The sequence below is a fragment of the Carya illinoinensis genome, chromosome 1, assembly GCF_018687715.1.
Source record: "Carya illinoinensis cultivar Pawnee chromosome 1, C.illinoinensisPawnee_v1, whole genome shotgun sequence".
Classification (NCBI taxonomy): Eukaryota; Viridiplantae; Streptophyta; class Magnoliopsida; order Fagales; family Juglandaceae; genus Carya; species Carya illinoinensis.
The window spans coordinates 4,119,296-4,142,026 of NC_056752.1; the positions used below are offsets into that span (position 1 = coordinate 4,119,296).

The window sequence follows — 22,731 nt, forward strand, 5'->3', positions numbered from 1 at the left end:
GTCGAGGGTTTTCTTTTTCTTTTTTAAGAAAAATTGTTTTGGGCTGGATATGGGCCTTAGTGAACCCGAGCGAAGTAAAGATGGAGCTAAGATCCAAATCCATATCGGGATAGTGAGTCTAATGAACTTTTTTTTTTTTTTTTTTTTTTTTTCAAATCGTGACCCTATCATAAGTCATCTACTACTCAAATTTATTTCAAGCTTTTATTGTATTTTTTTTTGACATCCTTAATTATTAAAAAAATAAAAAAAATATATAAATTTATTAATATTCACTTCATTAATCATTAAATAAAATAAAAAATTAAAAAAAAATCAAATACAAAAAAAGTAGTAACTGGATAGTAATAGAGTAGTAACTCTATCATTATTCATCCATATCGGGCCTGCTAAAAGAGTCATTTTTTTACGACTTTGTGTTTGCTTTCACTTTTATTATTAAAAGAGTAGGTTTATTTTTACCACTATGAAAGTATAAATTGAAAGTTGGAGAAAATTTGGAAAATTTTTCTGTTGTATGGATTTCTGCAAGTCCAAAGTATCCATCCAACTTTTACCATTTTTAAATTCAATAAATTTAAATAAATTTAAAGGCAATGTTTTTAAATAAAAGAAATAAATGTATTTGGAAGGGATAATGTAATTTCCATATAGAAAGAATTTTGCAAATAATTTTTGCTTTGCTCTGCAATCGAGAATCCTTTGCTCATCACATTGTAAATCACTTCCTTTCATTTATTTATTTTTTCTGCACCAACAAAACCATATCAATGAATCCTTTTACAGTCTTCCATGGAGAGGAAAAGAGCAACATGCAGGCCAGGCATGTGCAGAAGCTTTGACTTCGATTCATGCTTACTTTCTTCCTTCCTTTTCCACCCCGTGATTAGCCTATCTTGTCTCCTTCCCACAACCTTTGTGTGTGTCGCTTTTGAGTCAATAATTCATTTTACATTTTGAAAATATTTGTGTTATTAAAATATCATATTTTTATATATTTTATCTAAAGAGAAATGTTTTATCTATAAATAGTAATACAAAATTTATATAACTAGATGGATACATCATATTTATTTGTTAAAAAAAATAATTATAATCTAATGTATCATATCAAATTATGTAAATTTGTAATGCAGTTTGCATTTTGTAGATTTCTTTCAAACTTAGTATTACACTTATTTTTAATGCATACTTCATTTACACAATCTGAGCATTCTTATTAGATTATCCAAATGCAAATGTAAAATTTGCATAATATGACATGATTTTATATTTGGCTATTCCACTCAAAATTTATTTTCACATTAGATTTCTATTAGTCAAAATAATAATAAAATATTATAAATTTAATAATATTTTTTTAAAACTTTTTTCTATTAATTTTTTTTCTAAATTAAGAGCTTATATGAAAATACATTATTATTTTTTATTAAATAATATGGAAAAATAATGTAGAGGAAGAATGAGAATGGGGAGAGAGAATAGAGGGAGAGAGAGTGTATAAAGATATTATTTTTTATTCATTTGGATGTGAAATAGGAACAAACAAATTTAGTTGCAAACCTTAATTTTACTATAGCCAAAAGTTAAAAATTTTGAAATTAGATAATCCAATGTAGAACATTTTCAAGTTCTATTAGCTAAATTTCTCGTTAAATTTGCATTTGGATGCTCTTTGAAAGTTGTTTTTGTCATCTCAAAACATATAAGTTTTATACATATGCATCGAGGGTTGCAATTTTATAATGTTAAACTAATTATTATATTTATTTTTTTCTTTTTTGTTTTTAGTTTTTTAAATTTAATGTGATATTACAATAGTAACTCAGAATTCAATCATTAATGACACTTTTTACCCTTAAAAGAAAGAGATGTGTTAATCACCATCGTTCTCTTGTGATCATCTTTTGTGATATTAAATGATTGAAGATTATTTATTATTCATTACTTATAATCCAATCATTTGATATCATATAAACCAAAATCACCAGCTATATAGTTTTGCATGATTTCTCAATGTGAAGTGGTATGGAATAAAGCTTCTGAATCTAACATTCAATCGTCAACCAAATTGTGCGGTGCAAGAAATATGACATTCTATACTTATTTAGTCACCACGTTCAAAGTGTCATCCTTAGTCTTGTTCGGATTCTAGCAGTTTCTTTTGATGTGGCCTGTCTTGCCACAATTCTAACAAGTCTGCATAGACCTTAACTTGCTCTTGCTCCTATTTCTGAACTCTGACCTACTATGTTCCTTGCTCTGAGTGTCAACGTTCAGGGTAGAACCTAAACTTGAGATATCGCCTAAATCTCTTCTGCGTGCCTCTTCAACAAGAATTAGATTTCAGATGTCTTTATATTTCAACTTCATCTTTCTGTCAGAAATAATCACAGTCATTCTCATGACTTTCCAACTATTTGGCAATAACTCTAATATGATCAATGCCCAAATCTCATCATTGAACTCAATCTCAGTCGATAACAATTGATCTATGATAGTGTTAAACTCATTCAGATGTTGGCAACAGATGTACCTTTTCTCATATTGAGGTTGAACAAATTCTTCACCAAATTCACCTTGCTAATTACCGACGACTTTTCATACATGCCAGACAAAGCTGCTATGAGATTCGCTATGGTCTTCTCTTTGATAACGTTGTGTGCAACCGACCTTGACAGGGTCATCCAAATAACCCTCAGGACTAGGGGTGAGCATCGGCCGGTCCGGACCGGCAAAACCGACCGGACCGGCACTGTTTGGACCGGACCGGACCGGACCGAATTGGGTCCGGTCCGGTCCGGTCCCATTTTTAAAGGACCGAAAAGATTCGGTCCGGTCCCGGTCCGGGAGTTTTTCACCCCGGACCGGACCGGACCGGACCGAATAGAAATAAAAATAAATAAATATTATTTATATATATTATTTATATAATAGTATTAGCATATTACTAATATATATAATAGTATACTATATGTATATATATTAAATATATTACAATATAATTACATAAATATTAAAAAAAATGTCATTAAATATTAGCATATTATATAAATATATAGTTATTACTATTACTATTATTACATATAGTTATTAGTTATAGTATAGTTATTATTACATATATTTATTAGTTATAGTATTATTACTAATAGACTAATAGTATTAGCATATTACTAATATATATATAATACTATATGTATATATTTTAAATATATTACAATATAATTACATAAATATTAAAAAAAATGTCATTAGATAAAAAAAAAAAAAAAAAAAAAAAAAAAAAAAAAAGTCAACCTTGGACCGAATGGACCGACCGGACCGGACCGGACCGAATAGGACCGGACCGGACCGGTCCTGATGGAGTTCGGTCCGGTCCAGGGTGGGAAAACCCTGGACCGAATAGGTCCGGTCCGGTCCACAAAACCTCTCCGGACCGGACCGGACCGGACCGAACTCACCCCTACTCAGGACCTGTCGATCTAATATGTTCCAATTAGCATCTTCCTTGCTAACCGGCTTCTTTCCCAATAAAGGAAGATGGAGGCCCTTCAAGTAAAGATAATCTTTGATGATCTACATTTTCCAATACCTAAAATATGTGCCATCAAACTTTTCAATTCTAGCCTTCACTTCATCTCTTGCCATTGTTCTCCCTTAAATGCCAACTTTATGGTTTTGATAGTAGTTGTTGTGAAGAATACTCACCAAATTCACACCAACGATTCTACAAACAAGTAAAAGGCAACGAGAAAGATAAACAAGTATCTCCCAAAACATATATAATACATATATATACAGATATATGTTAGTAGCGAAAATTCTAAAAAAAATAGATTTTGGATTATTAGCTTGAGCGACCTGTTGAGTGAGACTTAAGCAAACTCTATGCTCAACTTCACTCAAGTGACTCATCGTATGACTATTAAGCGAACTTTTTGTGTAATATTTTCTTGGCTTACAAACTATGCTCCACGAACCCAACAATAAACATAGTCGTATCAAAAAAGTGCTTTCTCTAAACTAAGCTAAAAAGCTCTCATGGTCTCATCTCAGATAAAACCCTTACATTAAAAGTTTAAGTCCTTATTATTAAGCAATCGAGTAGAATAGAAAACAAATGAAAGCACCATTTGCAGAAAATAAAAGGGAAAACTTGGCCTTATTTTCCTTCTCAATTTTTCCTATCTCAGAAAGTAATTGTCTCTCCTGCATAACATCAAATTAAAGAAAAAAAAAACAAAAACAAAAAGATATAAATGTATTTTCTACAAATGTTCCATTTTGATTGGATTAATTTAATTTCTTAAAACGCATTAGAGCAAACCTAATCGGTTGTGAACTCCTTGGTGCGTCAGAATTGCTATCTTCTCTATCCGAAGACATCTCTCTCTCTCTCTCTCTCACTCTCTCTCTCTCTCTCTCTCTCTCTCTCTCTCTCTCTCTCTCTCTCTCATCCTATGATGTTATCCCATGCTAATGTATACAAAGCGTAGACTTGCTTTGAGTACTCTAATTTATTCGAAGTAATAGCACCGGAGGCATGACCTGGCCAAAAAATCTCATTCGAATTCGAATTATTTCAATAAAAGAAGCCTCTCTCTCTCTCTCTCTCTCTCTCTCTCTCTCTGTCTCTCTCATTGGCTGTGTTACGAATCTCGTCTTCGACTTGTATATTTTGAGGTCCAGGGTTTTCTTTTTCTGTTTAAGAAAAATTGTTTTGGTTTGGATATTGGCCCTAGTGAACCCGAGCGAAGTAAAGATGGAGCTCAGCTCCAAATCCATATCCGCTTGCCAAACATTAGATTGAATTTGGAGACTCCTCTTATAAAATATATTTATTTTAAAAAAGAATGGTATATGCAGTTGTGGAATGCTTAAGCACCGTATAATTTCTTTTGAAAAAACTAAGTAAATATAGGATCTAAATGAAAGAAAACTAATTTTTTAATAGTGGACCATATTATTTTTTAAAGCGATTTCACGACGTTTGCATACTTTACGACTGTATATAACATTATTCTTATTTTAAATTTGTCCTATAATATCTACAATTTAATTGTAGCATATTTTAATGTCGTAAAAAATATTTTTTTTCATGATTTTCTCTTTTCATTAGTCTCTTTCTCTTTTCATTAGTCTCTTATTTTTACCATGAAAAGAATACACGACAATCATACATCTTCTTTTGTCACTATGAAAAGAGTACATTTGTGCGTATTAGAATTTACGACTTCAATTTCTTTTTTATTACTAAAAGAGTAATTTCTTTTACCACTATAAAAGTATAAATTTAATGCTCAAGAAATTCTGAAAAACTGCATGGATTTCTTTGAGTCCAAAGTATCCATCTTTTACCATTTTTAAATTCAAATGTTGAGATGACAAAATGTATATCAATGAAATGAATTTAGAAGCAATGTTTTGAAATTAAAGAAATATATGTATGTGGTAGGGATAATGTTATTTCCATAAAGAAAGAAATTTTCAAATAATTGTTCAGCTCAACATCACAATGTAAATCACTTCCTTTTATTTTATTTTATTTTATTTTTGCACCCAAACAAAACCATATCAATCAATCCTTTTACTCAGTCTTCTATGTAGAGGAAAATATCGAGCAACATGCAGGACATGTGCAGAAACTTTGACTTCGATTCATGCTTCACTTTCTTCCTTCTTTTTCAACACCACTAGCCTAATCTGTCTCCTTCTCACAAACTTTGTGTGTGTCATTTTTGAGTCAATCAATCATTTCGAATAATGTTACTCATAATCCAAATTATCCAATTATCTAATAATGTAATAATGAGAGGTTAATGAGAAAATAGATAATGAATAGATTTTTTATTTATTTATAAACTGTAGTACAAAATTTATATGGATCGATGGATACATTATATTTATTAGTAAAAAAAAAATATAATTTAATGTATCATATCAAATTATGTAAATTTGTGAGCGCTTCAGGCTAGGGACCTGCTGTATTTAATGTGTCTCAAGAGACCTGAGCATGCAACGACGTGCAGCCTGAGACCTCATAGGACGGCACGACCTCGGCTTGACTCATTGTTGCAGTAGCAGGTTGGTGGCAAGTCTGACCCAAACACGACCTGGAACCCCATGATCTCCCTCAGTGGCTGAGTCAAAGTTGGGTATAAATACACCGATCCCACCCATGGGGAGAGGCCTGATTTTCTTTCTCCTTTATCACTCTATTAGCTTTTTCTATCACTAGATCCTCAACTAACTTTGTCATTGGAGGGTCCTCGAATCACACCAAAGCTCATTCTCATCCCCTTTATGTAGGTTGTAAAGGTTGGGTTTCCATGGAACTGCCTAGGCTGCAAAACATGACATCAATAGTGGCAGCATGGTAGGGGAGGCACCATGAGGGATTCACTTTTCTTCTTTTTCTCCTCCTCCTTCATCTTCCTCTTCTTCTCCCTCTACTTGGCTCCCGGTCTTGGAGACAGTTGGGGAGGCCTCAAAGGAAATGCCTAGCTCTCCTTCCTGTCCCTTAGGTTACGAAGAGGTCCTTGGGGCTTTGTAGGCAATCTCCTTCCTCAAAGCATCTTCAAAATATGTGAACGGTCTAGCCTCATGAGGTGTAGGGCGCACGAAAGCACTATAGAAGGCAGCTTGGAAGTGACCCTCATTGCCTTCTTCTTCGAAGAAGGCAAACGGCACCCTAACGAATGTGGAATAAGGGCCAGCCGAAGAAGAAGGGCCAGCGGTGGTGCGCGACCCGCTCGGGAATGATATTGTGCTTACCCAGGTTGGAGAGACAGGGATCTTCGGGCGCATGAGCTCTCTTCCTCTCACTCACGAGCTTTCGATGAAATCTCCCAGTGCAAGTTGTGACATACCTTCGGCCGCTTTCCCTTGCTGCCAAAAGAGCTTGTAGCGTGTTTCTGACCTCGAGGTGAGGGGATCTCACCCAGAAAATCCTAGCCAAGTACGTACGAACGGTCGGGCGCACACAGGTAGTCCTGTATGTTGGCATCGGAAAGGGTTGTGTCGGTGACCGACTCCTTGGGATGGGTATTCACCCAAGCAATCACGTTGGCCAATTAAGCCTCTTCCCTCCGATTCAACTTGATGCGGAGGTGCTGGGAGGAAGGGAGGAATGCCCAAATGGCCTGGACCGGGTGGACCTCCTCCCCTGCGGGATACTCCCACCCCGATACGAAGAAGAATTTCTAGTTCCACTCCTTGATGCTTGAGTGATGCTGCTCAAGGGTGACAATCGTCTGGTCGGGGGAGCGAGCCTAGAAGCTACATGTGCTCTCTTTGATGTGGTTCACTTGGTAGGCGTATAGGAACTCCTGAACGGTTAGATCGGGATGCCTCTTTGTGATTAAAGTCAGAGCCTTTCTGTAGATAATGCAGCTGGATATTAGGAGCCTCCAGGATTTGGAATTAATCTGTGTAGGTGCCAACCCCAGAAAATTGAGGACTTCGTGGACCAGGTGGTAGAAGGGAAGGTGCAGGCCATTCGCAACCATAAGGGGGTAGAGCGCCACCCGAGATGCCATCCCATTAACATCCATTGCATGCTGCCCTACCTTATGGACTTCAACGACCATGGAGGCAGAAAAATTTTACTTTGAGCAAATTGCTCGAAGATCTGCGAGCATGACGGATGACACCCATTTTTTCCCCGCAAAGTAGAGAGGATGGGGCTTGAAAGAAGTTTTGGGGACCATGGGAGTGTTTGGAGGTGGTAGAAAAGGGGGAGGCGACGAGCGCAATCGAAGAAGTAGGGAGAGGACGGCGGCAGAGAAGAATCATGGGAGTGAAAGGAAAAATGAGGCACTACGGTAGGACAGAGCTTGGGGAGGAAATGCCAGAAAGATAGACGTTCGAAGGAGGGGGTGTAGAGGGAGAGATTAAAAAATGAGGGAGAAGAAGGAACGGGGGCTTATATAGTCGTGGACGACTGGGAAGGGTGCGAGAAACGGAGCGACATTGACATTGATGACGCCAGTGAAACGGCTCGCGGATTCTAACTGGCACGAGTAGCAGCAGTTGTGTCAGACATGTGGCAAGCACATGCCAATGTGCCTCCCAGGACGTGTGGAGAGGAACAACCGGCCTATCCCATCAATTGTCAGAAGGCAGAAGAGTCTTGGGAATCGAGGAGACACGTATCCCTTAAGAGAGACAGGTGGTATGGGGAACCCAGTAGAAGGGACAATTTGGGAGAAGGAAAGGCAGAATAAAGGATCTGTGAAGGTCATGGACCAATTCACAATGAAAGAGAAGAAGGGAGCCGACTTGACCCTCAACCATCAGAGGCCCCGGGTACCCAAAGGTCCCATCTCCCCATCCAAAGCGTTAGTTGGCGATGGGGCATAGGACACAATACACATTGAATTCCCACCACATCACTGTGATGAAAATTCATAGGGAAATGTGAGGCGGAAAGGGCCTCAGTAGTTCCGGGCCGTAGGAAGCAAGGAGGTCTCGGGGCCCATCAAGTGGGAAGCAAAGCAGCCCAAGGCAGAGGACATGCGTTGCACTTATAGAACATCTCCCAGCTTGAAGGGCCCCTAAACCCTAGCCTGGATCGGTCAGAAAGCCCAACACGGGCAACGATCGTCTAGGATCTTGGTGGGGGACCGAGCCTGCAAAAAGGTACATGACAGGCAACTAGTACAGAACACCGACGGTAAGGTGTGGCCGATTGTGGGCACTTCAAGCTAGGGACACACCGCATTTAATGTGTGTCAGGAGACCTAAGCATGCAACTGCGTGTAGCCTGAGACCCCATAGGATGGTACTACCTTGGGTTGACACATCGCCGTAGCAGCAGGTCAGTGGTAGGTTTGACCCAAGCACGACTTGACACCACACGATCTCCCTTGGTAGCTGAGTCGAAGCCGGGTATAAATACACTGATCATACCCATGGGGAGAGGTATGGTTTTCTTTCTCCTTTATCACTCTATTAGCTTTCTCTATCACCAGATTTCCAATTAACTTTGACATCGAAGGGTCCCTAGATCATACCGGAGCTCACTCTCATCCACCCTTACACATGTTGCACAAGTTGGGTCTCCGTGGAACTACCTAGGCCGCAAAGCATGACATCAACAAAAAGAATAATTTTTTTTACCACCATGAAAGTATAAATTGAATGTTCGAGAAATACTAGAAAAATTTTCTATTGCATAGATTTCTTTGAGTCCAAAGTATCCAACTTTTACCATTTTTAAATTCAAATATTGAGACGACAAAATGTCTATCAATGAAATGAATTTAAAAGCAATATTTTCAAATTAAAGAAATATCTGTCTGGGATATTGTTATTTCCATAAAGAAAGAATTTTGCAAATAATTGTTCGGCTCATGATCACAATGCAAATTACTTACTTTTATTTCATTTTTCTGCACCCAAACAAAACCATATCAAATTATCAATCAATTCTTTTACTCAGTCTTCTATGGAGAGGAAAAGAGCATGCAACTTGCAGGGCATGTGCATGTGCAAGACTTCGATTCCTGCTTCACTTTCTTCCTTCTTTTTTCAAACCACGAGCCTAACCTGTCTCCTTCCCACAACCTTAGTGTGTGTCGCTTTCGACTCAATCAATTATTTGAAGGGCAAGTTTGGAAAATAAGAATTCTGATATCAAATTTAAAATTTTTATATTATTATTATAATTTTTTTAAATTTCTATATAAAATATAATAAACTATTCAATATTTTCAAATATCAAAACAATAATAATACTAAAAAATAATATTTTAAATTTTCATCTCAAACTTAAAAGTCTCATCTCTACCCTCAAACTTGCCCTAAGTAATGCTATTCATCATTTTAGTATTAGATGATTAAAAACTATTTATTCTTTTTAAATCGTAAACCTATTAACTAATAATACATCATGAGAGGATAATGAAAAAATAGATGATGAATTAATATTTTCTTTATCTATAAACTGTAGTACAAAATTTATACGGCTTGATGGATACATTGATTACACTTTTTACCCTTAAAAGAAAGAGACTTGCTATTCGTCATTATTTTCTCATCATCTTCTAATCTGAAATTAGATGATTGAAGATTATTTAAAATTCATTACTTATTATTCTATCATTTGATATAATATAAAGGGATTGTGATTAAAGCAAAAACAAGATAAAATTAGAAAATGTGGGAAAACTCCATAAAGAACAACAGGTAATGCTAGGTATAAGCGCTAAATAGAGTAGTCTCACTTAGGCCTTTTGTAAGAAAATGAATCTCTCTAAAACAAATAGAGTTCAGTTTTTAACAAAAACTTACACGAGATTTGCCTATATAAAACTTGTATAAATAATTAATATAAGTTGGAGACCCAAATAATAATTAAACAAATAACTCTAGCAAGAAAGAGACAAATATAATTAAAGAGTCAATCAAGGACTGATTGGCCACAACGTCCCAAAGCATCCAAGCCTTTATGAAAATTCGTCTTTCTATTTGCTAGGAGAGGATAGGATAGATAGAGAGGTATTTACTGTTTTGCTTGTGAAGAACACGAAATCCACGGAGCAGCAACATGCATGGAGCAGTTCAGGCAGTCATTTTCCGGCGGACATCCTTGTCCCACCGTGTTACCGACGGTCACGTTATGGTATTTTCTCAATCAATCAAGCTTAGTCAAAGCTTACCTCACCGTATGGCCCAAGATATTATATGAAAGCAACATTATCATTAACTATGAGTTGGAAGTTGCAGTATAATTAGGGCTGCAAAAGAATTACTTCGCTCGAGCAGGCCCTAGATTTCTTCATAAAAACCAAATCTTTCTTCATTTGCTTAGCTATTTCTTTTCACATTTTTCAAAAGCTTCACCGGATTTAGGATTATTTTATATATTATGGCTTTTCATCGATCAATTTTGAAATTCTTTTATATATTATTTTAATGGTTAGAAATTGTTTTGGTTTTGAAAATCTATATACTATGCAATATTTTTAGGTCACCAATATGTTTTTTTTTTTAGGTCACCAATATGTTAAAATGGGAAAAGTATAGACAAGATATATAAATTATAACATTGGGTTACCCATAATATCATTGGATCATGCTACAGTCATTGAGAAACACCACTGAAAACTTTTATTGATTGTGTAATTTTTTTTTTCAAATAATTTTTTGAAAAAATACAAGCTGATTAAAAAATACTTTCTTAACTATTAACTTGAAGAGAGAGAGAGAGAATGGATAAATTCTCTGGATACCCACTCTCGGTAGGACTAATATTTTCTTATATCAATTAGACCAAGTCTTAGCTAACTACACTAAAAGTAATTCAAAAAAGGAACACGTATGTAAGCAATCCACCATGTAAAAAAGGTTGTTGCACCAATTCTTTTGAGAGAATGGTTTCCCTTCTCCACAAACGTGAAAGGTCAATCTTATGAAGTATGCATACCGACCAGAGGTTTCCAATTTGACAAGTAATTGCTCCTAAACATGATAATTTCAGATACACTCCATGTAGGTCTAAAGTTGGACAATGACTCTTCTAAATTGCATCACCCCCATGTGAGAATGATGAAAATCAGAGCCACAAATCAAAAGGGTGTCAAATAGTAGAAGAAGGCACAAGCTTAAAGTCTTCAGGTATAGATGTGCATGAAATTTGATAAATCTGCCCAACGTAATATTCTTCTACGTGTTTTAAAAATAAGTAGTGCTACAGTTTGTAAAATATCTATAAAAGTAAATTATAAACTGATTAGATATATTTTTATTATATCAAATTATGAGTTTATTTTTATAAAATTTATTATTAGTTAAAATATTTTTCTTTTAAAATTAAATAATAAAATTTATATAATTTGAGAAACCCAACAATTTTTCTTCTCAGCATAATTATTTTATTTAAAATATATCACTTATTTTTAAAGACAAAAACTTACACATTTTGTTATGTACGGCAAATGGACCACGTGGGTGATGAGAAAAAGGGTATGGAGCAGAGAAAAAACAAGATCTGTGTTGAACAGAGAGTAGTGTCCGACGTCGACAATAATGCTTCGACATTATATTTTTATAATATTACCAAAATAACCACGTTCGAATAATAACTTAAAAAAGTGTTGGGAACTTAGGAGGCATCAAAATCATGCTATTGATATGAATTCTGATGAGTTTTCTTGCTCAGGCAGGCACTCAAACTGGATTTTAACCTTTGACTTCTCATCCACCTCTCTCTCGACAGACATAGAAAATATGAAAAAATATAGTTATAAGTAAAATTATATACTAATATATGTACTAATTTAATGTGTTAAAAAGTAAATTTTATTAAAAAATAATGCTAATTTAAATTTTAAATATGAGAGAATCAGTATTAGTATCCAAATTAATACACGACTTTATTTGTACGTAACAAAACTCAAAAAATATATGGATCCGACTTGCCTCCAGTTGCAAAGTAACAGGACATTTCCTGTTATAAGATTCAAGGGCTATTGTTGCATCTTTTAAACGAAAAAAAGGGTGCTAGTGCTGTGTTGGAGAGCCGCGTGTTTTATTTGTTAATTTTTGTCAAAATATTACTACAAATAAATTTTAAAGATTCTTGTCTCTGCTATATTATTTATGAGTTGATATATAAATATATTATTTATTATAAATTGTAAAAAAATATATATTAATATCTTCCATGCTGGCACTTGCAAAAAAATAAATATTAAAAATTAAAGAAATTTTGTCCTCCACTCTTGCAAAAACAAGCCGGATCCCATCATAATATATGGAGCTTAAATGATTACCAAACAGTTCAATTTTAGCTATCATTTGGAATATGAATACGGATACGAATACGAATACGAATAAGATCCATCCATTATTACGAGTCAAATGTTTGATTTGATATATGTGAAATACATAAATAATTCACTCCATGGATTACAAATATTTAAACGTATTACTTATTGTAAAAGTCTTAATATTCTCTTCTCTCTCTACAAATAATAAGAGATGTCCTGCCACTTTGCAACTGGAGGCAAGCCGGATCCATGGATGATGATGGTGTATGTCTCCTAAAAGTGTGCTGATCTAAGGTAGGAAGTCAATAGTATGGCTAAGTACCCCTTATCCCTAAAGCAAATTTTAAAGGCCACAAATATTAATGGAACAAGAATCTTTATTCCATGACTTTAGGCCTTTTTTAGTGTATTTTTGTAGTAAATAATTTTGGAACAAAAGCATTGGTTGCTTTCCATTTTCCCTTTGGTAAATGATAGGGCCACGGATGGGAGCTATCGTTCGTTATCTTCATTTTTTTTAATTTCTTGATTAGAAAAAAGTATTTTTTAATAATATTATAATTTTCTTTTAAATATTTAAAAATATTAAAAAAAATACACCTAAAAAAAACTATTAACGGTAGCTCACAACTGGAGCGGTGACCGTGGGGCATCTTTTCCAAATTCCAATTACAAATAGGTCTGTAAATTGGCGTCCTTTACAGGGGCATTTGGGGTACGAAAGTTATAAAAAGAATCACAGGCGGAAAAAGCCTAGAACGGAAGTTTCTTTGTTCCTCATCAAAATCACGCACGCACGCACGCACGCACCCGAACACGAACACGGTTTGCTTGGCTGTCTTCTTTGATGTTTTCTTATGATCCATAAGAATCACAGCCCAAGCTCCAAGACTTGATTACGCTTTGAGTTTTTGCCTTTGATTTCTTTTCCTTTCCCCTGTTTTCTGGTTTTGAAGAAGAAGCAACTGCTCGCTAGTTAGTAGATTACGTCGTGATTCGGCAGGCATTGAAGGGATCGAGTTTCAGAGGTAATAAGGTCTGTTCGTTGGATGCCATATTAAATACGATTTTTCCATGAAAATCGATCCATAAGCTTATATATATATTATATATATGAGCATTTATTGGAACGGATGGCCTCCCAACGGCATCCACAGGCTTAGCTTTTAATTCTCCCATTAATTGCAGAATTCCGAGCTCTCTCTGAGTCTCTCTGTCTTTCTCTTTACTCTTCTCTCTAAGTATACAAATTTTTCATCCGGCTCTTCAAATATTAACTTCTCTGTTTGATTTTTTTTTTCCTCTATGTTTAGCAGCAGAACGGGTTATGATTACTTTCTGCGGGTTAAACCCAGTTCAGGTTCAGGTTGGCCTCAATTCCTCTCCATGGTGAGGACGATTCCTCATTACAGAATGGTGTTTTTCCCCCTTGCGATCATACTTTTGATTGTCTACCCAACTGCATCCGAAAACTCGACTGTTGCGGGGAACTCAGGCCCCTGTAAACAATACAACTCTTGCGGAGCTAATCAACCTGTACAGTACCCATTTGGGTTCTCGAGTTCGTGCCCGATTCCATTAACGTGCTTCAACAACTCTGATATCCGAATCGGCAAATTCCGAGTCCGTAAAATAACCTCAAGCAGCATCATCGTCGATCTCCCAGCGGAATGTAACCGTCCTATAGAATCGATCAAACCGCTCTTCGGCACCAAATACGCACTGACATGGGGGAACAGCCTCCTCCTTCAGAGCTGTACCTCCCCGTCAAACTCCTGCACGGTACCCACCAACTTCGTCCGGAACCTGATCGATCTTAAGACCTGCAATTCCACGAGCGACAATATAAGCTGCTTGGCCAGCGAGAGTAAAGGAAAAGCGGAGATCATGAGCTACGAGAACGTGACTTTGAAGAACTGCATGTTCCTGTTCTCGTCCGTCTTGCTTAACTCGGATGGGAACGAGTCGCTGGTTTCGCTCCAGTTTCAGAGGGTTGAGCTGGGGTGGTGGCTCCAAGGGAATCCTAATTGTTCTGATAATTCAAATTATACTCAGTTTCCGACTCCCGGCGGGAAGAGAGGGTACCGGTGCATGTGTAAAGATGGGTTTAGCGGTGACGGGTTCCCCCGCGGCGACGGTTGCCGGAAAGGTGAGTCAACTCGCCGAGTCTTAAATCTTTTGTTTGTTTATTTATTTTTGGATGGCGTAATTGGGAAATTGCTTGAGTGGGACCGATATCACAAAGGATAATCAATCAAAAATCGACACGTCATTGATTTTTATTAGTCTTAAGTCCAAGGACGTGCAGACGTAAATTCGGACCGTTGAGAGACAATGGCCACTTTGATGGAACCCCGTGAGGTGGGGAGGAGGGCAGGGGGACAAATTTGGTAATTTCACGTTGATACATGTAGGTCCCACTGTATGCATTTATAATTTTTGCCTCTAGAAAATAGAAATTATACTTAGAGGTTGCAAGCACAATTATGTATTAATTTGTACATTAATATGATGTGATTGGTTAAAAAATAGATTTTATTGAAAATAGTATTAATTTAAATTTTAAGTATGAATAAATCAGTATTGGTATACAGATTAGTGTGCAATTATGCTTGTATGTAGCAAAGCCCATACATAATAGCCCCCCAAAAAATAAAAAAAAAAAAGTCAAAAAGCCTGTTTGCATTTCATTTCAGCTGTTTATGGAGCGATTAAGGGGAATCACATGTTTAAGTTACGGATATTGGAATCAACAAAGTCAAAAAAGGAGATAAGACAGACCTTATGCTAATAATATATTTATGAATTGAAATCTTCTATGATTTTCTGAATATAATCAAACTCCAAATTACTGTTTTGCTCTTTTGCTTTTTGGTTTTTCATAAAAGGAAGAAGTTGGGTTCAATTGGATTGAGAGATGAGATAGTTTTAGATGAAAGTTGAATAAAATATTATCAGAATATTATTTTTTAATATTATTATTATTTTGAGATTTGAAAAAGTTGAATTGGAATTTGAAAAATTTGAATTGTTTATTATATATTGTGTGGAAATTTGAAAAAGATATTAATGATGAAATGAGATAAGATGAAATACTCTCTAAATCTAAATGAGCACTCTAGTGATATACATATGTAATTAATGACCTTTTGATGTAACTCATTTGAAACTTATTGCAGTTTCTGATTGCAATCCTGCAAGGTACCTGTCTGGTCGTTGTGGACATATCTCAAGAGTTGGTCTTCTCCTTGGAGGTAAATCTTCTGTTGTTAACTTTGCATAAACCTACTTTGCTGGATTAATGATGAAATTTTTAGTATAGTTCAACTTTCCTTCTTCAACCTGACATTTCTTTTAGCTAATTTGTGGAATGACAGAAAATCTTCTGGAAAATATTTCTCTCCTTGCTTCTGGATTGAGTTTTTCTCATAGTTTTCTGCTAACAAGAAGCATTAGAACACTTTCTATCAAAAGTTTTCAGGTCTTTGCATCTGAACATTAACAGGAATATTACTTAGTCTGAGGAGGTTCATATCCATATCATGATTTTTATCTGCAATGTGGCCCAACCATAGTCACCTTTAATGTGAATAATATTTAATAGAATGCACATATATCCCACGGTGTGAACTGCAGTGTAGTTTGGCGTAAAGAATTTTGAGTTGGTAAATTGATCCGCATCCTTCGTTTTTTAGGGATTGTTGCTGGAGCTTGTATCATGGCTGGTCTGTCTACCACTTGTTACTTTGTTCGGCGCCGCTCCACTTGTTTGAAGAATCGAATGAGTGCACTACGCCTCCTTTGCGAAGCTGCTGGCAACTCCAGTGTTCCTTTGTATCCTTACAGAGAAATAGAAAGAGCCACTAATTGTTTCTCTGAGAGACTGAGACTCGGAACTGGGGCCTTTGGTACGGTTTATGCAGGAAAACTTCAAGATGATGAGTGGGTTGCCATAAAAAAGATCAAATATAGAGATACCAACAGTATTGACCAAGTTCTGAATGAGATCAAGCTTCTTTCCTCTGTGAGCCACCCAAATCTAGTTCGCCTTTTAGGTTGCTGCATAGAGGAGGGTGAACAGATCCTTGTCTATGAATTTATGCCTAATGGAACTCTCTCAGAGCATCTACAGAGAGAGAGGGGCAAAGGACTCCCGTGGACAATAAGGCTCACAATTGCTGCTGAAACTGCTCATGCCATTGCATATCTCCACTCTGCCATGAATCCACCGATTTACCATAGAGACGTGAAATCAAGCAATATATTATTGGATCACAGCTTCAAATCAAAGGTAGCCGATTTCGGTCTTTCTAGACTGGGCATGACAGAGACATCACACATCTCAACGGCCCCGCAAGGGACTCCAGGATATGTTGATCCTCAATACCATCAGAACTTCCATCTCTCTGATAAAAGTGATGTTTACAGTTTTGGGGTGGTTTTATTAGAGATCATAACTGCATTGAAAGTTGTTGATTTTGGTCGACCAGCTAGTGAGGTGAATTTGGCAGCACTTGCTATTGATAGAATTGGGAGGGGTTGTGTGGATGAGATAATCGATCCTTTCCTTGAGCCACATAGGGATGCTTGGACATTTTATTCTATTCACAAGGTGGCTGAGCTTGCATTCAGATGCCTTGCTTTCCATAGTGAAATGAGGCCTTCTATGATGGAAGTGGCAGAAGAGCTGGAACACATCAGACGCAGCGGGTGGGCAACATTCGAGGGAAATATGTGCATATCGTTTTCAGTGGCGTCCTCTTGTTCATCACCACATAATGGAAGCGAGAAGTCACTGGGAAGCATGACAGTTGGGAAGGCAGAGTTGGGGAGTCGGAGATCGATTGTTTCACAAGGGAATGATTATGTGGCTTTAATGGAGGAGACAAAAGATAGTTCCCCTGTTTCTATGCATGATCCTTGGTTAAGTGAGCAGAGCTCCCCTTCAACAAACAGCTTGTTGGGTAACGTAGTTCGATGATATGAATGCTGCTTCTTTTGGGTCTGTAGCTTTATGTTGTCTTGTGAATGCCACACAAGTATGCTAGAGCTTTCCCTTACCTGCCTTACTACATTATTAATTACAGATTTCTTTTCCTCTCTTTTCAATGCCATCAGATATTACTAACAATGTTAAAGGATAGACATACTTACATTACTAAAGAATTTACTTAATATATATATATATATATAAATTAGAAAGATTAATCTATGATGCAATGCTTTCTGATTGCCTGTATGTCAGAAAATGAGTCAAATGAGCAATCGCATTCTTTTGTTCGTTCCTTAACCTGTCTGACACAAAAGAATATCAGAAGAAGCCTGAACGTTGCTGCAGATGGGCTGATCTCGTCGATCCTCCATCGTCGGCGACTTAGTTTCGGATCTGGCCAGAAGTCATCGTCGGCGACCCACCCAGCTCGTCGACTCTGTTTTGTCGTCGTCGTTGTCGACCCAGTGATCCAGAAGGCGTCGTCGACGAGACTCCAGCTTCGTCGACTCCTCGGGTTGCCGCTAGTCCATCGACGGAGGCTTAGCTCTCTGTTGTTTCTCGGATCTGGCCAGAAGTTGTCGGCGACCCCGTGACACCCCAGCTCGGTCGTCGGCAATCGTGGCCCTTCACCGGAACAGTAGGCCAGATCCTCTGTAACAACAACAAAAAAAAAAAAAAAAAAAAAAAAAAAAAAAACGACGGGGGGTGAAGGGGGAGATAAAGGGGGAAGAATGGTGTGGCCTTTAAGTTTTTTTGGATAGGTGAAAATGTGTTTGAAGCATTTTTAGGTTCTGTTTTCAATGGGTTTCTTTAGAGAGCTGGGGATCGAATCAAAGTTTTTCATTCTTGCAAAGGTAGGCAGGCATCTACGTATTATTGAACGAAAATGGAAGTATGAGCAAGAGTTATGGGTAGAAGATAACACAGTTCAGTGGTTGTGTAAGACATTGGAAGTATGTCTTAGGGGTGAGCAAAAGGAAGTATACAGCACCATCAGGGAGGGGTATAGGCGTTTTCTTGCCCAGAGATGTGCCAATGATAGGGGGAGATATATTGTGGTGTCAGTTTACAGGGGGGATGGAAAGAAAAACTCCATTTTCATTCCGGAAGGGGAAGGGGGAAGCGGTTGGAGGAGAATGAGGGAGGTGTTGGAGGAGTCTGTTATGGAAGGAAAGGGAAGGTCTGTCAGTATGCATGGAGGTGTTCAGACATGGAGGAGGGAGGCAGCAGCGAGGTCGTATAAGGAGGTGCTGGTCCAAGAAGATTTGGGAGGTGGTGTGGAAAATACTGATGGAAGAGTGCCTAACAGTGTGGGTGATAGAGATGTGGGGAGGAAAATAGAAGATTTGCAGAGACAAGTATGGCTGTTACAGTGGGAGATGTCTGAAATGAGAAAGGTGGTCGGGAGAAATAAGGTAGGGGATAAAAGTGAGAGGGGCTGGAAGGGGCCGGGCCAAGTTCAGAGGCCCACGGGTAAAGGGAAAGAAGTTATGGTCAGTGGGTATAAATGGAGGCAGGTCTCTGGGCCGAAGATTGGACACCAGTTTAAGGCCCAATCTCAGGCTCAAGTAACTGATCCAGTGAGCCTCGTCCCAGCTCCCATGAGCAGGAGCCTAGCCCCGATGGCCCATGAGCCGGATCCCTGCCCTGATAGGCTAGCGGATCCAGTGAGATCCGAGCCTTGTCCAGCGCCGGATCTGGAGCGACGGTCGCCGGTGCAGGTTTTGTCGTCGGAGGTAAGTCAGAAACTGCCGGCGATGACGGTGGAGCTCTCTGAAGACGGAATACCTGAGTGGGGTGGACGGAAAAACCTGTTAGAAGTCCCAATTGTCTTTCCGGGGCTTTCGGGAGGCTTAGAGATCCTTCCGGTGGTGGAGGAGCCGGATAACCTTTCCATTATGTGTGTGGAGCCTGGGGGACTTTCAGCTAAAGAAGATGGGTACTCGTTGGGCACGGACAGTGAGGAATCGAGGTCCCTTGATGATGAAATGCTCCTAAGGCATTCTCAAGGGTGTTTAGACATCGTTGGGGTAGAAGAAGTATCGCTGGTGGAAGACACATATAGACAGGGAGTTCAAGAAGCAGAATTTGTTCTAAACAGTTTAGTGCCCATACAGTTAGCTAAGGAAACGGGGATGGTACAAGCTGAAGAGAGTGAACCTGTCCCTTTAAACTGCTTGAATCCAGAACAGCCCAGGATTTCAGACTGGGTTTTTAATACGGTAAAGGATATGCAACATTTGGTGGGTTTGAGGTGTGAAGGATATGAAGAGCAGTTTATGGCTTTACTTACAGCAATTGAAACAGGCCATCATGAGCATAGAAAAATAGAGTCAAAAAAGCAGCGAGAACTGAGAAGGTTGAATTGGTCCATGAATTCAGAAGGAAGTGCAAGCAAGGAAAGGACCAAAGGGAAGGGTGTGATATATTCCAAATGAAACCAAAAATTGTATCGTGGAACGTTCGCGGGTTAAATGAGGACAATAAGCGTCTACAAATAAGACATTTGTTGCGTGAGTGGAAGGCGGACATAGTGTGTCTACAAGAGACAAAGCTGAAAATTATTAGTAGAAACTTGGTGCGAAGTATATGGAGCTGTCCATATGTAGATTGGGTATACTTGGCGGCCAAAAGGGTATCGGGTGGAATTTTAGTGATGTGGGATAGAAGAGTGGTGGAGAAAATTGAGGAGTTTGTAGGAGTATACTCGGTGGCTTGCTCTTTTAGAAGTGTGGCAGATGACTTTTTGTGGGCTTTTGCAGGTGTATATGGTCCTAACCTAGACCATGAGAGAAGATTATTATGGGAAGAATTGGCTGGAGTACATAGCTGGTGGGATCTTCCTTGGTGTATAGGCGGAGACTTCAATGTAACTAGATTCCCAACTGAGTGTTTTGGAAATAGAAGAATGAGGCCAGCTATGACAGAATTCTCAGAGTGCATCTTTGATTTGAATCTAGTGGATTTACCACTTGCGGGGGGTACATGTACCTGGTCGAATAATCATACATGGTCTAGACTAGACAGATTTCTAATCTCACCAGAGTGGGAATGTCATTTTCCTGACGTGTGGCGAAAGAGATTGCCGCGTCTGAGTTCGGATCATTGGCCTATTTTGTTGGATTGTGGCGGGGTACAAAGGAGGCGTAGGTCTTTCAAATTCGAAAATATGTGGTTGAAGGCGGATGACTTTGAGGAAAAGGTCAGGCAATGGTGGGCTTCATATCAGATACAAGGTACCCCTAGTTTCATTTTTGCGGGTAAACTGAAAGCTCTAAAAAAAGATCTAAGGCTGTGGAACAAACAGACTTTTGGCGACGTAGTGGAGCGTAAAAAAAGCAAGGAGGCAGAGATCAAAGGTTTAGAAAGAATACAAGAAAACCGGCCCTTAACTCAAGAAGAAATAGCTGTAAAAAAAGAGCTGGAAGCAGATCTGGAAAGAGTAGTAATCCTGGAAGAAACATCATGGCGACAGAAGTCAAGAGCGTTATGGTTGAGGGAAGGAGACCGAAGCACCAAGTTCTTTCACAGAATAGCTAACTCACATAGAAGATATAACAACATTGAGATGCTGAAAATAGAAGGAGTGGAGTGTCGGGATGAGTCTGTGATAAACCACCATGTTGTTGACTTTTTTGAACAATTACTTTCTGAACAGGTGGTTTGGCGGCCAAAACTGGAAGGATTGGGTTTTGATTCCATTGAACTTATTGATGTAGATCGATTGGAGAGGCCTTTTGAGGAGTTGGAGGTCTTTGAAGTTGTGAGGAAAATGGTTAAAGACAAGGCGCCAGGCCCTGATGGTTTCACTATGGGTTTCTTTCAAACTTGCTGGGCTGTAATAAAAGATGACCTTTTGAAGGTGTTCCAGGAGTTCTACTCAGCGGGAAAGTTTGAAAAAAGCCTTAATGCTACTTTTCTCGCATTAATTCCAAAGAAGGTGGGAGCTGAGGAGATAAAGGAGTTTCGACCTATAAGCTTAGTAAATGGGGTTTATAAGATAATTTCCAAGGTGCTAGCGAATCGTCTGAGTAAGGTAGTGGGGAAGCTCATTTCGAAACCTCAGAATGCTTTTGTGAAGGATAGACAAATCCTAGATGCGGTTCTTATTGCGAATGAATGCCTAGACACTCGGTTGAAATCTGGTGAGGCAGGGATTATATGCAAGTTGGATATGGAGAAGGCGTATGATCATGTCAATTGGGAGTTCCTTCTTGATCTTTTGGGGAAATGCGGGTTCGGAGAGAAATGGTGTTCATGGATTAGGTGGTGTATATCAACGGTAAAATTCTCCGTCTTGATAAACGGTAGCCCAACTGGTTTCTTTTGTAGCACACGAGGCTTAAGGCAAGGCGATCCGTTATCCCCTTTACTCTTTGTGATTGTGATGGAGGCACTGAGCCGAATGTCATCAGCCTTGGTTACGAATGGGTTGCTCACTGGATTTAAGATTGGAGTTCAGAATAGGGGACTTGTTAATGTATCACATCTTTTGTTTGCAGATGATACTCTTTTCTTTTGTGAAGCAATCCCTAACCAGATTCGAATTTTGAAGGCCCTTCTCCTTTGTTTTGAAGTAACTTCCGGATTGAACGTTAATTTGGGAAAGTCTGAGATGGTGCCTATTGGAAGTGTTCGGCATATTAGACAGTTGGCTAGCATTTTGGGATGTACGACTACATCCTTACCCATGACTTATCTGGGACTTCCATTGGGGGCGACCTCGAGAGCGGCTTCTTTATGGGACCCAGTTATTGAGAAAGTGGAACGTAGGCTAGCTGGATAGAAGAGAGTATATTTGTCAAAAGGTGGGCGGATTACATTAATTAAGAGCACTCTTTCTAACCTACCCACCTATTTCTTGTCTTTGTTTCCTATTCCAGCAAATGTTGCATTTCGGTTGGAGAAACTTCAAAGGGATTTCTTGTGGGGTGGAATGGGTGTGGAACAAAAATTTCACCTTGT

The 22,731-nt window shown here is 38.2% G+C and overlaps 1 protein-coding gene across 4 annotated transcripts; it reads left to right on the forward strand.

The window, feature by feature from the left end:
• The first annotated feature begins 13,518 nt into the window (after positions 1 to 13,518).
• On the forward strand, positions 13,519 to 17,981 carry LOC122306545 (wall-associated receptor kinase-like 14). Of its 4 annotated transcripts, none has more exons than XM_043118977.1 (4): positions 13,519 to 13,809; positions 14,087 to 14,922; positions 15,953 to 16,027; positions 16,469 to 17,981. In XM_043118977.1, the coding sequence occupies exons 2-4, from the start codon at positions 14,160 to 14,162 to the stop codon at positions 17,752 to 17,754; spliced, it is 2,124 nt and encodes a 707-aa protein (XP_042974911.1). In that variant the 5' UTR covers positions 13,519 to 13,809; positions 14,087 to 14,159; the 3' UTR covers positions 17,755 to 17,981. The 4 variants fall into 4 exon arrangements, with proteins under 4 accessions (XP_042974911.1, XP_042974920.1, XP_042974904.1 ...); XM_043118986.1 differs by having other exon boundaries at positions 14,090 to 14,922; XM_043118970.1 differs by having other exon boundaries at positions 13,519 to 13,801.
• The last annotated feature ends 4,750 nt before the right edge of the window (positions 17,982 to 22,731 follow it).

Bases quoted from the DNA above. Each gene is read 5' to 3' on its own strand.
- LOC122306545 (XM_043118977.1), top strand. From the start codon at position 14,160: ATGGTGAGGACGATTCCTCATTACAGAATGGTGTTTTTCCCCCTTGCG. The intron at 14,923-15,952 runs GTGAGTCAACTC...AACTTATTGCAG, and splicing joins CGGCGACGGTTGCCGGAAAG to TTTCTGATTGCAATCCTGCA. The intron at 16,028-16,468 runs GTAAATCTTCTG...TTCGTTTTTTAG, and splicing joins AGTTGGTCTTCTCCTTGGAG to GGATTGTTGCTGGAGCTTGT.